We start from the raw sequence: 14,048 nt of genomic DNA, 5'->3' as shown, positions 1-14,048 counted from the left end.
GTAGAACAACCGTTTATTTTTGTCCTTTTAGGAATTATGATAAAGTAATGATTTTCCCTGTTAGAAGCTGTTGTAGTGCATTGTGGGAAACTGAGTTGTTATAACTGCACTGGGTAGACAAAATGGACGGGAAAGCACAAGTTCAAACATGGATATCATGAAAAGTGACAGAATTTACATTGTCAAGGACAGCTAATACTGCAGATCTGACCTCTTAAAGGATTTGGTTTTAATCCACAGAGGGTACCCTGTTAAGTTCAGCTGTGGTTGGAGTCTGAATACACTGCTCTGTTGGCAGGAAAAATTACAGCTGGTGTTAATAGAAGTAACATCATCGTGTACAGAATATCGAAAAAAAAAACTGTAAGATGACAGCTGAAAAATGGTGGTTAATGGCCATGAGAGTGGAAGGCAGAGATACAGACATGAAAATGTTAAAATCTTACCCTTTTATGAGAAGAGCTACTAAATCTAGAACACAAGTTGTATTGTGGAAATTTCAAATACACAACTATACGTTTAAAAGGATTGTATGGTGGGTTTGCATATATTTTTTTTAATGTGGTCAGAACTAAAATATATACACATGAGCTCCTGTAGATTACGGTGCCAACATTCAGAGCCTCTTCCATGGGCTAAATATAATGTATATAAACCTCAAAATACAAGGGTTGCAGAACTCAATCAAAAATGTATTGTAGCAAAAGGTACCTATACAGATCTGTGTATGTACACTATATTATGTCTACAATTATGTGAAGAACGGTCCAAAATACTGTGGTATAGTGAAGGGTAGCGTAAATGCTACAACATACAAAGACATTTTAGGCAATTGTGGGCTTTGAACTTTGCGGCAAAATTTGAGGAATGTACTTTTCATGTTCCAGCAAGACCCTGCCCCCTGTGGACAACTCCAGCTCCAAAGAGACATGGTCTGATGAGTTTGGCTTGGAGGACATTGAGTAGCCTGCAGAGAGCCTGATCAATACCCTGTTGAATTTGGAAGGCCAATAGCAAGCCAAGTCATCTCATCCAACATCACCCGACCTCACAAATGCTGAATGGGTACAAAATTATGCCAGACGCAAAACAACATCTTGTGGAAAGTCTTGACAGAAAAGTGGAAGCTGTTATAGACCTACTTCATTTTAATGCACATGGTTTCAGACTGAGATGTCTAAAAAGCTCATATAAGTGTGATGGCAAGATATCTTAAACCTTGGTCATATAGGATTTGTACATTGATATAAATCTGGTTATGGATTAACTGGCTGGTTGTGGCATCTTCTGAGATTACTAGATTTGGATTAGTGCTGACCAGAGCCCATGGAAGCCAGGCAGCGTGTAATGACTTGCTGCCCGGCTTCCTGATTGGTCTGGAAGCTGGCCAATCAGGAAGCTGGGCGCCATGTAATTACATGGCACCCGGCTTTCTGATTGGCCGGGAAGCCGGCTTTATGTTCCCTAGTCACCTCATGACAAGAAGTATGGGGATGGCTTCCTTGGTGGTCAGTCGTTACATGCCGCCTGGCTTCCGTAATGGGACTTCCGGTATCGGTAAGTACGGGGAAAAAAAATATCGGTACTCTTACTCAATACCGAAATACTGGTATCGGTGCATCCCTAATATATATATATCTACACTGATCAGCCATAACATTATGATCACTGACTGGTGAAGTGAAGGAATAACATTGATTTTTTAATTACAATAGCACCTGGAAGTGGGTGGGATATATTAGGCCACAAGTAAACATTTTGGTACTGAAGTTGATGTGTTGGAAGGAAAAAATGGGCAGGCATAAGGATTTGAGCAACTTTGACAAGGGCCAAATTGTGATGGCTAAACAACTGGGTCAGAGCAACTTCAAAACTGCAGCTCTTGTGAGATGTTCCCGGTCTGCACTGGTCAGGGCCAACCAAAAGTGGTCCAAGGAAGGAAAACTGGTGAACCGGCCACAGGGTCATGGGCGGCCAAGGCTTACTGATGCACGTGGGGAGCGAAGGCTGGCCCATGCAGTCTTATCCAATAGAAGAGCATATTACTATTTTGTATTTTTATTTTCAGCCAGTGGGTGGAGCTTAAGTCTCCCTCTCATATGTTTACCTGTCTACACTTAGCTGCTCTGCTGAAAAAAATATTCTATTACAGAGATCAATAGTTTAGGTTTGAATGTACGCACACAGCTGAATGAATCCTGTTCCCAGGGGCTGTACACATTTTAGAAGGGCTAGTGTGAAGACTTCTGCTGGGCCCTATTTTAGAAAACTCATACTGCTCTGTAAACCCTATGCCATGGATGCACCCTGTGACATTTGTTTGTAGAATAAAGACTTTATGTATATATATTGTGTAAAAAAGGAACAATAATTTGTTTAAAAACTGAAGGATGAAAATAAATGAAATAATTCTTATTTTCCTATAAAGGGAGTATCTTAAATATAGATGAATCCAAACTGCTGTTAAAGTTTGAAAGATAAGATTATCAAATAATTGTAGGATTTGAATGTTTATTTTAGCACTCACCCCAAAGTATCATTGTTTATGGCTGTTAAGAAATAAGCCCCCCCCACTCCCCGCCTCTTGTTTTTGGAGAGCTTGACAGGTCTTGAAGTAAGAGGCAAGATGATGACAAGGTGACAAGCTTGGTGGGATTCTATGACTGCAGATAGCCTTAAGAAATGATTGAATGTTGTGATAAGTCATGTTACTTTTAAACATAACTTGCAAAGAGTTGGCATTCCCTTTAAAGACTTCCAAGCCTCCACATTTTGACATGTTTCACATTGTTCTAACATCTGCAGACTGGCCGAGGGCCACTGGATGTATGTAATCAAGCATTTATCCAACAGGGAGCCAGCAATGTGTTGGAAACAGCAGCGTTTAATGTTTTATACTTGCAGTACTAATAGGAGTCTGGAACATGTATCACTTTAAATGTTACCAATATTTTTTTACACAACTTGTGTTTTAGATTTATAAATTGAGCCCTTAACATTAGTTTTTTTTTAAAAAACAAAGAAAATTTGAATAAACAGCCCAGAATGAACAAGACATTTATGGCCAAAGTATATGCACATATACACGTCATCATTTGTCAACCTCACTGGGAGCAATGGCTTCAATCTGTGGTTTATTGTTTCAGTTAAAGGTTGGTTTCCTGGACTCCACATGCCAGCATACTAGGAGTCAGCTCTTCCTCCCCTAACCCTGTAGGACCATATTTAACAGGTCTATAAATCTGAGAGTGTCCCACCCCATATTTTCTTTTTGTCCTTTCTGGAAGCCTGAACAGAAGAATAGCTGCTTTTTCAAAGGTGACTTCTTCCTCCTAGTCAAGTAGACCGAATTGGCCAGGATCTTCTTTCACATTTTGTGTCCTCAGTTTTATAGTTACATAGTATTTGAGGTTGAATAAAGACACAGGTCCAGCAAGTTCAACCTATTGCGTGCATGCATGTGATTCTGCATGTGTATGCTTGTGTATGAGTCCCTGTGTGATCCTGATCTTAAGTGTACCTTTACCCCTGTATGTTACGGTCTCTGCCTAGTTTACATTTTTTTCTTATTGAAGCTTGTTTGGAAGTTTTGTTAGATTCTGTTCTTGTTTCCTGCCCTTATTTATTGTTATCGCTTGCTAGATCCCATGGTATGCTGACATGCGGAGGCTAGGAACACAAATAAGTGTTATCAATACTTCCCTGCAATTTACCTTCCCTTGGACTATCCTCATGTCATCATAGGTCTCCCCATACTGTTGGTTCTGCCATGAGTCTAGTGATGAAACATCATAGGGTGGGACACTCTCAAATTTACAGACTTATTAGAGATGGTCCTATGGGGTCTGGGGAGGAGGATCTGACCCACATTATGCTGACATGAGTTTAGGTAAGGAAAGAAAAAAATACAGGTATGTAAGTGTTCTTAAAAATGTTCCATATTTCCATTTTCATTTCTTCTATGTTAGTATTGCTACTAGTGACCCAGGTCAATTAGCTTTTAAGGGCTGCTTGAAAGCAGCTAAGACATGGAGGAAAAATCAGTGTAATTTGGCTTTTCTTTGCCAGTACAGCTCATTACTTAGGCACCTACTGAAATAAACAGATTTGCAAGCCTGCAGCTGTATTGTACCAATAAAAAAGCCACGTTGTTCTGAGCAGTCAGGCTGACAGAGTTGATTACCAGGTGTCCACAGGAGGCAACCGCCAATCCTTACTACGAGGAGATAATATTACCCCATTAGCTTTGGAAGCATTTTAGCTGAAACCTTTCAGAACACGTTTTCAGGAACCAATATTTTTAATATGTTTAGCTATTTTTTGGTCATTTCACAGTGTAACATTTCTTCAGCATAAAATCTCTCTTACTTAGTCACCAATTCCAACAGTTCCTGTTTTATGAGCCTCAAGCTATTCACAGATTCAGACTGATATGCTTAATAGTTTGTCTGATTCACAACCCACTTCTAGAAAACAGTACTGTATAGAATGGTGACCTATAACCACTGGCTCAGGAGCCACAAATGGCTGCCCACTATAAAACAGTCATCTCCAACCATTGTCTCAGGAGACACTGGGGTTTATTTACTGAAGGCAAACAGGCTGTTCACTTTTCAAGGGAATTTGCACTTAACAGGGAAAATTTGCCCTTAGTTTAGTGAATGAAAAATGCTGTTTTTTTTTTAAATTTTCCTTGCACATGATTGGGTGTTCTTTACAAAGTGAAGTTTCAACACATTCACTAAGCTAAGAGAAACCTCCCCCTGCAAAGTGCAAATTCCCTTGCAAAGTGAACAGCCTATTTGCCTTTAGTAAATCAACCCACTGTCTCACTGTCTCTCCACTACAGAACAGTGACCTCCAACCACTGGCTCAGGAGCCACTTATGGCTCTTCACTATAAACAGCAAGTTAAAAAAACTGGCCCAGGAGCCACATGTGTCTGTCATCTCTAGAACCAAGACCTACACAGATGGCTCTCTGCTATAGAACAGTAACCTCCAACAGAGGAGCCACATAAAGTTCCCCACTCTTTCTGAGACAGCTTGAGACAAGCCCTTAACATGTACTTGGCTTTTAACAACATCTTCAATATATAATAATCAAAGGCATAAAACTCATTAGAGACAATCCACACATAGTAGTAAAACCATCACAAGTAAAACCAAACTTGTGAAGCTTAAATTGGGCAAATGCTGAAAACGTCCAAAGAAGAAAGTTAGAATTTTTGAAAGGGGGAAGTTGAAATATTATTAAAATGAGGTTCCCCTATTAGGTTGAAATCATTTCCTTTCCTTTTAAACTGGGGACCTCTGGAGTAGAGGCAACCGATAATTATGTTTGATGAGTTTGCGTGCTCACTGTACAATTAAAATTATTGTGTTCAACTGTTCATTACATTCCCCTTTCTTTAGCGATGATTAGATGATTCTCTCACCTTTGTACTCACAGATAATGACCAATATATTAGAGTGTAATAATGATAGATGAATTATATTAATATATTCAATGACCAGACAGCTTAAACTAATGGTACGTGGCTATTTACTTTATGGAGAGGACTGTGTAAAGGTTGAGTAGAAACAAAGCAGGATGACAGTGCTAGGAGGTATCTGTGGTTAAATGAGCTGCTGTGTAATGATACAATGAATGAGCATAGTAGAGTCATGTAATATGCTGCTTACATACTGAGATGTAATAAATATGGAGCAGTTTTGCCCCGTAATTAGAGCATAAGGTCTTGGTACCCTGAAAACAGAGGGAATGACTGGGGCTAGGACCCCTGGCTTTCTTCCTGCCCCCTGTGTCCAGCATATAGAGCAGCCAGTTGGCGAAATCTGGGGCCCCAAGAGCCCAACTGTGAAAAGTCCTGCTCTGAAGTTGTAGACCAGGTGCTAATGGAACTGAGAGAGGCTGCACTGGAGCCAGAGCCCTCAAAGGCATAAGTCTGAAAGGAGTCATAAGGAGGCACTGATGAGTCCTGATCTGCCATCCTCACTTTTCTACTGATGTAGTCTTTGAAGAGTGAAAAGTCCATTTCAGCCCCTGGAAACCACTGAGGCAGTGGGTGGCGCTGGGAAGCAAGTGAACTGTCCCCTCCAGCCTCACTTCCTTCACTGTAGTTGTACAAGCTCCGCAAGGCTGACATGTCGTAGGCCTCTGTATCTTGTTCTCCACCACCCTCGTCGTTGTACTTGATGACATTATCCCTCATATCTTCATCCTCATCCGATGTAAGATGACCCTGGTGGTGTCGTTTTAGAGCCAGAATAAGAAGAATCAGCACTGTTTACGAGAAGATAAAGTATGCTTAATAATGAATAAACATGCGTGGGCAGAAAAACAGTGACTGTTCACTTAAAAGGTTATTGTCCTTATAAAACTCAATGACTATGACTACAACTGTTCATTTAAAAGGTTATTATCCTTATAAAAGCCAGAGTACTACATACGGTACTAACTTTGTGACTATTAGCTATTTTGATAATGAAAGATCTGTTTTTTTATAAATCAACTAAGTACATTAAGGGACTTCTCTTTATGATACCATAACAATATATAAGGATATATATATATACACACACACACACAGTATTTATAGTGAACTGCCAGGATTGTGGATGGTGTGTGAGTGTAACCTAAGTTTCTCAGCTACACAAGGGGAGATGCTCTCAGGTTTATGACTGATATAGAGAAACAAACTTGGAGCCTTGATACTTTGTAGAGCTTTGGATTTGAATAAGCATGCATCCCTATGTCCACATCTAACCTGGTAGCCAGATCTCATTATTAGTCTTGCACAGGCCTTTAAATATTAGCTGACTGTTGCTTAGGGCTCTCTCTCTCTGCTGAGTGCTGACAGAAGACTAAAAAGGTGCAAGTGCTGCCTGTTTGTTTGGGGAAACCCATTGGGGGGCACCCTGTTATATGGTGAAGTAAAGCTTGTACTAGTGTACCCTAAGGGCACCATTATGTACATGTCAATGCACTTATTTTGTGCATTAACATGCTTAACGGTAAAACAGCCTATCCATTTTGAATGAGCTGTCCACCCAAACACATATTTGAATGAAGCGCAATGTTAAGATGGTCCATAGCCGTGCATTGTGGTGTGCTAAAACACAGGTATCGTGCTACTGCAACGCATAGTGTAATTGGTGCTTAAAGACATGTAACACCCCCCTGGATTCTATGGGCAAGAGGGGATGACCTTTCCGTAGCCTCAATGGGGGATGTGTAAAATGAAATAGGGTGCCAGTTACTTTTAGAATCTTAGGATGCTTTATTAGAACCAACAACAAAACAGGAAGAGAGGGTATAGGGCAGCAGACATCCGTGGAATACAGAACTCTAGACTCAGCAAATGCCCCCCAGCTTCACAGTGTAGGGGGTCTATGAATCAGAAGTACAATGACACTGTGTTAAAGCACCATTGCTGGCAGACATTTTGAGATCTCTCCCAGGTGAGACTGGCTTCTCAGGTACCTCAAGCAGACGAAATTCCTCCCTGGCTCTCCATCCCAGAAATCGTTCTGGAACCCTACTGAGCCCACATCTGAACATCTGCAGGCTTCAGGCCTGGTCCGACAGCACACATGTAACACACCTCCCACAGGCAGGAGGCCCAAGGTAGAAAGAGGCTCCCACATAGTCAGTCCCAGATATTATATATTAATTTTATATATATATATGTCCTCTCAAAGCATGCACCACTGGCCATGAAACTCCTAGTGATTGGCTGGAGAGACATATATATCAATAGTATTCCATTATATACAGTACACCCAGCAGCAGGCAGATGCAAACAATAACAGAACTCTTAGGGAAAAAAATGACCAATGACTGAATGCAGTCTCAGCATACTAAAGTAGTTACACCACTTTGGCAAGGTGACTACACACAAAATGCTACTTTTTGTAATATATGCCAACTATACAATGGGTTTGGGTTACTAAATGCGTAGGGAATGTTCACTCTGTGCTAACTTAGTGAAAAGGTGAAGCTATGTTTACATGGGTGATAGAAGTGAACACAGCTGCACCTTATTCACTCAACTAAGTGTACATTTGCTTAAGGTTAAATTCTCTATGGGTTTAGTAATTCAACCACATTGCCTAACTCTATGCACATGCTTACAAGAAAGCAGTGCACAGAGATAAGATCAACAGTGCTCTACCATTCCTTCATTGTCTAAACAGTAAGCTGGTAGTCAGCCTTCAGCAAGCTGTACTACTTAATTGGCTGGATCACAACACATTTTAGGCAGGTAAAACAGCTAAAATATATGTATCGCAACTGTGTGCATGGAGTTCAGATTTAATAGTGTATTAAGGCTGATCCAAGTGTATAAGGAGTGAACAATAAAAACCAAGGAACAAAAATAGAAAGAAAACAATATTTTCATGATAAGACAGTTTATATTTTTGGAGGCTTGGTTCCATTTTGTAGTTAAAGACTAATCTCTCTCCATACAAGTGAAGAAGGCATGTCAAGTTGAACCCCCCCCCCAGAATTGATGGATGCTTACCTGTATGACTCCACCTGAGAAACGTGTACAATTTGCCATATTGGAATTGTGAACAAAACTTCAAGGGCAATCACAGGAACTTTGCAGCAGAGATTTGTAGTAGTCACATAATTTTCTCTGCTGTTCTTTAGCTGGCTACAAAGTTGCTTTTATAGCTGACTACAGTACTTCTCAAGCAGCTACAAATCGCTGAGCTCCATTGGGGGGTGTTGAATGCCAGTTGCTCCCTGTGACACAGATCTCTCATGGTCAGCAAATCATTTTTTTTTTCTGGCAACAAAACTCTAACAAGGGAGATTCTGTAGCTGCTACAAAACCACTTGTGCGACATAGACATTAGGAAAGGAAGCTAAAGGAATCAGAATCCAGGGGTTATTCTGCTATTTCAGTTTTTAAAAAAAACAGTTATTATAACCAACTTTCTTTTCTTACCTTTAATTAGTTATTGGTCAGATCATGGGTGAAAGTGATCACAAAACATAGTAAGATTGAATAAACTTACCAACAAGAATCAGGACACACACCAGCAAGGCAATAAGGGCTCCAGGACTGAGACTCCCAGCCATCACATAGGCAGTGGTGTTACATGACCGCACAGCGCCAGTACTGTCACAGCCGCATACTCGTATGGTAAGGGTTCCTGTGCTGCTTAGCGCTGGTGTACCTCCGTCAACAACCAGAATTGGTAAGATATACATGTCCTGCTCCCTCCTGTCAAATGGCATCTGGTGCGTATGTACTGATGCTGTGTTATCTGCAAATGGAAATGGAGTCATGTCATAAAAAAAAAAAAATATTAGAACTAAAAAAGTTTTTGGACAATATTGTTAGGTATGCTTGGAAATGATTTAAATACCTATTTTTTCTTTATTAAAATGCTGCTTTCTGCCCTTCTTCAAACTAATCTGCACTAGCAGAGCTGAGTAACAGCCACACCCCTTTAGAACAAGCCTTTTCACTAACACATGTGTTGCAGAGAAAAACGAGGGGGGTGTCAGAATGTGTTGCAGAGAAAAAGGAGGGGGGTGTCAGAGCAGGTCTGTGCGCTTTAATGAGAGCACTGGGTCTTTTCTGATCTGGCGACGTACACTGTACGTCGTCAGTCACTAAGGGGTTAAACTGCAGTCATATTTAGACTTGGAAAATCGAGGTTGTTGGTACAACGTCTTTAAGAATGCATTTTTACTTCCAGAGTTTAGTGTCACTTTAACATTTACAGAAATTTACAGGACTTCGGTTTCCCATATTTCTGGATCTTCTAGTCATTTCAACAAAAGTTTTTCACTGAAGTGGATCTGTACTTATGCATTTTTTTTTTTACCATAAGTTTACGTTGAATGGCTCAGTTTTGACAGAGCTTTACTTTAAATAAACAAGATTTCTAAAACAGATCTCAAATATTCAAAAAATGAGTGCCCCAGCTCCCAGCCGTATAGAAACCTAATAAAAAACTGTAATCCTCCAGTTGCTATTGCATAAATATCCCAGCCTCCTACGGAAACAAAGACTACACAGAATAGTAGCAGGGGATCCTTGTCACTCAGGGACTACATTTCTTATAAGACTTTGAAGAGGGTGCTTTGCAGGGGCAGGCGCACAATACTAGGTGGGTTGTGGAGTGCAGAACTCCACTACTAGCAACACACACCATACCATCATGGCATGACCACTGTAGTCCTGAGAACTGCAGTGAAAGTGTCAGTGACAGTCATGTCAGACAGGAAAAGGCTGTACAGCAGGGGCCCCTGAATTACTGTTCTGAATCTGTCATAAAGACTGTTAAAAGTTGTTAAAAAAATGTTACTGATTAAATCCATCTCAGCAAGAATCTTCTCTGAGGGATTCTCAACCCTACTGGCTGCTGCAATGGTTGTTTCTCATATAAAGAAGTTTGAATGAAGTTGTGCTCTGACAAGCTGTCACATGGAAGCTGACTGGATAATGCAAATCAGCTTTAATTTAAGTTATGCCAGCCTGCCACATAAAGAGAAGCAACCTTCACGGAAGCTGACAAGGATCTCAATGACTGCTGGTGTCCCATGAAGAGGGTTGGAAGAAGTAAAGTGTTATTGTGTTCCACATTTTAAAAATATAGAGCTGAAATTCTTGTACAAATGAAACTTATGGCGTTTCAAGATGTGTTGCCTGCTTTCATTTTTTGGACTTTTAGGTAAAAGGTTCAGAAACCGTTGTGAAGCATCAATGTGATCTTCCTTATACTTAGGCAGTAAGGGGCTTACTATTCATTAAAGCCTAGTATTTCTTATATTTGAAAGTACTATATATACAGTGGGGCAAAAAAGTATTTAGTCAGCCACCAATTGTGCAAGTTCTCCCACTTAAAAAGATGAGAGAGGCCTCATCTTTTTAAGTGGGTTATATTGTATATCTATAGGTTTTTAATATCTATTTTTAAATGACTATTTTGTAATAATAAAATGTGTTTATTTGTGTTCAAACAAATCTTTTTGTGCAATGGATCTTTCTTGGGTGCTATATTTAAATTTCCCTGTTTTTTCTTGAATGTTATAACATTTTTAGTGACGATAAGACATTAAGACTGTAGAATTGATTTGGCTACATTCACCCTCCCCTGCTTTTTATTTCTAACAGTAAATGCAGCCAGTCAGCTACAGTTACTAGTCGAGTATTAGATAGCCATGGGCATGAGTAGTCAAAATACAATGGCTGGCAGGGGAAATTCTTCCATCCACCAACCAGACATGTATGGACAGTTTCAGTAACCACAGTATAGGTGACCTTTAGAAAGAAATTTAGTAAAGCCCGACAGTGATCAATTAATCAATAATGCTGGACCTCATTTTTCGATGTGTCTGAAGAAGTCTGTTGTACCCTATAGTGACCAATCACAGTGACAAAGAGAAAAAGTGGGGATCTGATTGGCTTCCACTGACAATACATACAGTTCTTATTTGAGATAAATGGAGAGGACAGCCTTGGAAAAGAAGGAAACCTGTTGATGTCTGTCAGGGTTCCACCCTGACTTTACCTGTTTGCAGCATTCTGGCTTGGCTGCCATTTTACTCACCTGTGTTTCCTTCTTTGCCTGAGCAGACTCTGGAACATTGCTCACTACTCCCAGGCTCCCTCTTATGGCCAGACAGGAGAGCATCATCTGAGAGAGTCAGATGGGAGTTTCCTGTCTCTGAGTGATGATGTCATCCCACTCACTATATATAAACCACTCAGTCCAGTCTGACCTTGCTCTTGCGTGGTCTTCCTGCTAGTGCATTCCTGCTGCTCTGAGTATCCTGATCCTGTGTATGACCCGATCCTGGCTGACATTCTCCTCTGGTTCCTGCTCCTGGCTTGTTCCTGACAACGCTGATTTCCTGGCTCCTGCATCTGGCTTGTTGCTGACTACGCTGATCTCTGTGTTCCTGACCTGGCTTGGACGACTACCCACTCCGTCTCCTGACTCTGGCTTGTTCCGGTTTATGATTCTGCTTGCTCCTGTGGACACTGTTCTTAATAAATATTTTAACTAGCACCTTTCGCTTGTCTGGTTTTCATTGTGCTCTGACAATGTCTAATAATTCCAGAGAACAAAACCCTATGAAAATGAGAAGTCAAAAGCTAGCCCTCTCAAACTAAATGAAACATATTAAAATGTTTAAATTTCAAGCCTGTTTAGAAGGAGGGCAAGGTATTATTTAGCAAGAAATGGTCCAGTATTTCAACTGGTTAATATCACTCAATAGGCTAATGTGAATGGGGTGGTCACATAATGACAAATGATAATATGAAGGAGTCACTTGCAAGTCTTGGCATTTGTGGAGATCTTGTATGATGGATAGGGATTACATAATTATGGATGACTCAAAAGGATGGAGGATGGGATATCAGGTGACCGACAGAAGTCTCACCCTTGACATTGAGCAGAGTAAAGTGATGCTCCGCACTGGGGTCAGGTGCAAGTCTGAAGTAGAATCGATGCCCCCCCATTGGCTCATCTCGATCCACCACACTGATAGTCTGAATGAGCTACGGCACAGGGAGCAGACATTATTTTTAGAAATGTGGAATGGGTACAATAACTCTAATGTACACAAATTGTAATGCAGTACTTACATTCAGTATATTTATTCAGATTAAAAGTGTTCCTACCTCACATTACATTTATAAGCACGAAGCTACCCATCTCCTTCTAGTGTATCTAAAGCCCAAACAACTTTCTTTTAGTTTTAGATAGAGGACAAAGAGTTAGAGCTTCTGTCAGATTTATTACTGACTGTGTCCTGCTTTGGGGCATTAAGTCTTTCAATTTGTCCTGGTGACCACTGTCAACAGGATTGAAAGTGATGGGACATCCAAAATTTTGAGTTGTCACCAGAACAGGAGGGGAGATATTTCAGTAAGAACACTTCTGACAATGATCTTAGAGGGATTTACCTCACTTAACAGAGATTTATTTACATTTCCTGTTGTGTTTACAGGACAGGAAATTAAGGTAAATCTCTTGACGGCAAAAAAACAAAACATTTCCTACTAAAAAAAAGTTTTTTTAAATTTAAATTTAAATATTGTATAACTTGGCCATCTAAATTCAATTGACTAAAGTTTTTTTTATTGTGTTCTGATTCAAATAACACCACATTTCTGAAATACGGTGACTTGCTGCAAACAAGTTTATTTAATAAGGCAATTCAATGTGCAAAGTCCAATACACCTTAGCAACCAAGAGTAATTCATCAATCCACAGTAAATTGAAATCTGATTGGATAGCAGGGTAAATTAAAGTGACACTAAGCTCAGGAGTTAAATCTAAAAAAAAAGTATCTTAACTATTAGCAAACATTTTGCTTGTTTGTGTATCACGTAGCTGTAGATTCTCAAATCATCTCTGAATTGATGCTGACACTGTCCTTCCTTCTGGAGGGTGGCTACTTTTGTTCTCCATGGTCCTGTGTGTGTTGTACAGTAGACACCACTCCAAGCTCCCTCCCATGATGGACTACAATCTCAATACAAATATAGTAAACTAAACATGAGAGTGTAGTCCATCATGTGTGCGAGCTTGGAGCGGTGTCTACTTTATAACACACCATGGGGAACAAAAGTAGCCCCCCTCCAGAACGAAGGACAGTGTCGGCATCAATTCAGAAATGATTTGAGGATCTATAGCCGAGTGATAATTTTTGTTAATAGTTAAGGTACTTGAATGCATTTAAAGATTTACCGCCTGAGTTTAGTGTCACTTGAAAAGCACTTGTGGCAACAATTTTCAAACATGGCTTTGCAAAGAGAAGATAAGGAAGACTGTCTAATCCTAAGGTGTTTTTAGTGATGTGAGTATGCCTCTTAAGGGAAATTAATGGGATACCAAACCCCTGAAGAGGTATGGCCACACCATGTGAAGCAGCTGTAGGGTCAGATAGTCTTCCTTGTGATTTCTTATTCTCTGTGTAAAGCACATTGCTGAGAGCAGTGTGGAAGTCTCTGGGCTAATGTATATTGCTTTTCATTGCCTTTCTAACTGCCTTATTAAATATAAAATATCA

At 40.1% G+C, this 14,048-nt stretch overlaps 1 protein-coding gene across 1 annotated transcript in view; it reads right to left on the bottom strand.

Annotated features, from left to right (window-relative positions):
• Positions 1 to 5,373: 5,373 nt before the first annotated feature.
• Positions 5,374 to 14,048, bottom strand: part of CDH22 (cadherin 22) — an 83,272-nt gene continuing 74,597 nt past the window's right edge. The window contains exons 9-11 of the mRNA XM_018559045.1: positions 12,414 to 12,531; positions 9,029 to 9,280; positions 5,374 to 6,284 (exon numbers count right to left, since the gene is read on the bottom strand). Of these exons, the coding sequence (XP_018414547.1) occupies positions 5,773 to 6,284; positions 9,029 to 9,280; positions 12,414 to 12,531 (882 nt within the window). The 3' untranslated portion in view covers positions 5,374 to 5,772. The remainder of the gene's footprint in view (positions 6,285 to 9,028; positions 9,281 to 12,413; positions 12,532 to 14,048) is intronic.

This window comes from Nanorana parkeri, unplaced genomic scaffold (genome assembly GCF_000935625.1).
Source record: "Nanorana parkeri isolate BGI_ZX_2015 unplaced genomic scaffold, ASM93562v1 scaffold377, whole genome shotgun sequence".
Classification (NCBI taxonomy): Eukaryota; Metazoa; Chordata; class Amphibia; order Anura; family Dicroglossidae; genus Nanorana; species Nanorana parkeri.
This window is presented reverse-complemented; position numbering and strand designations above follow the sequence as displayed.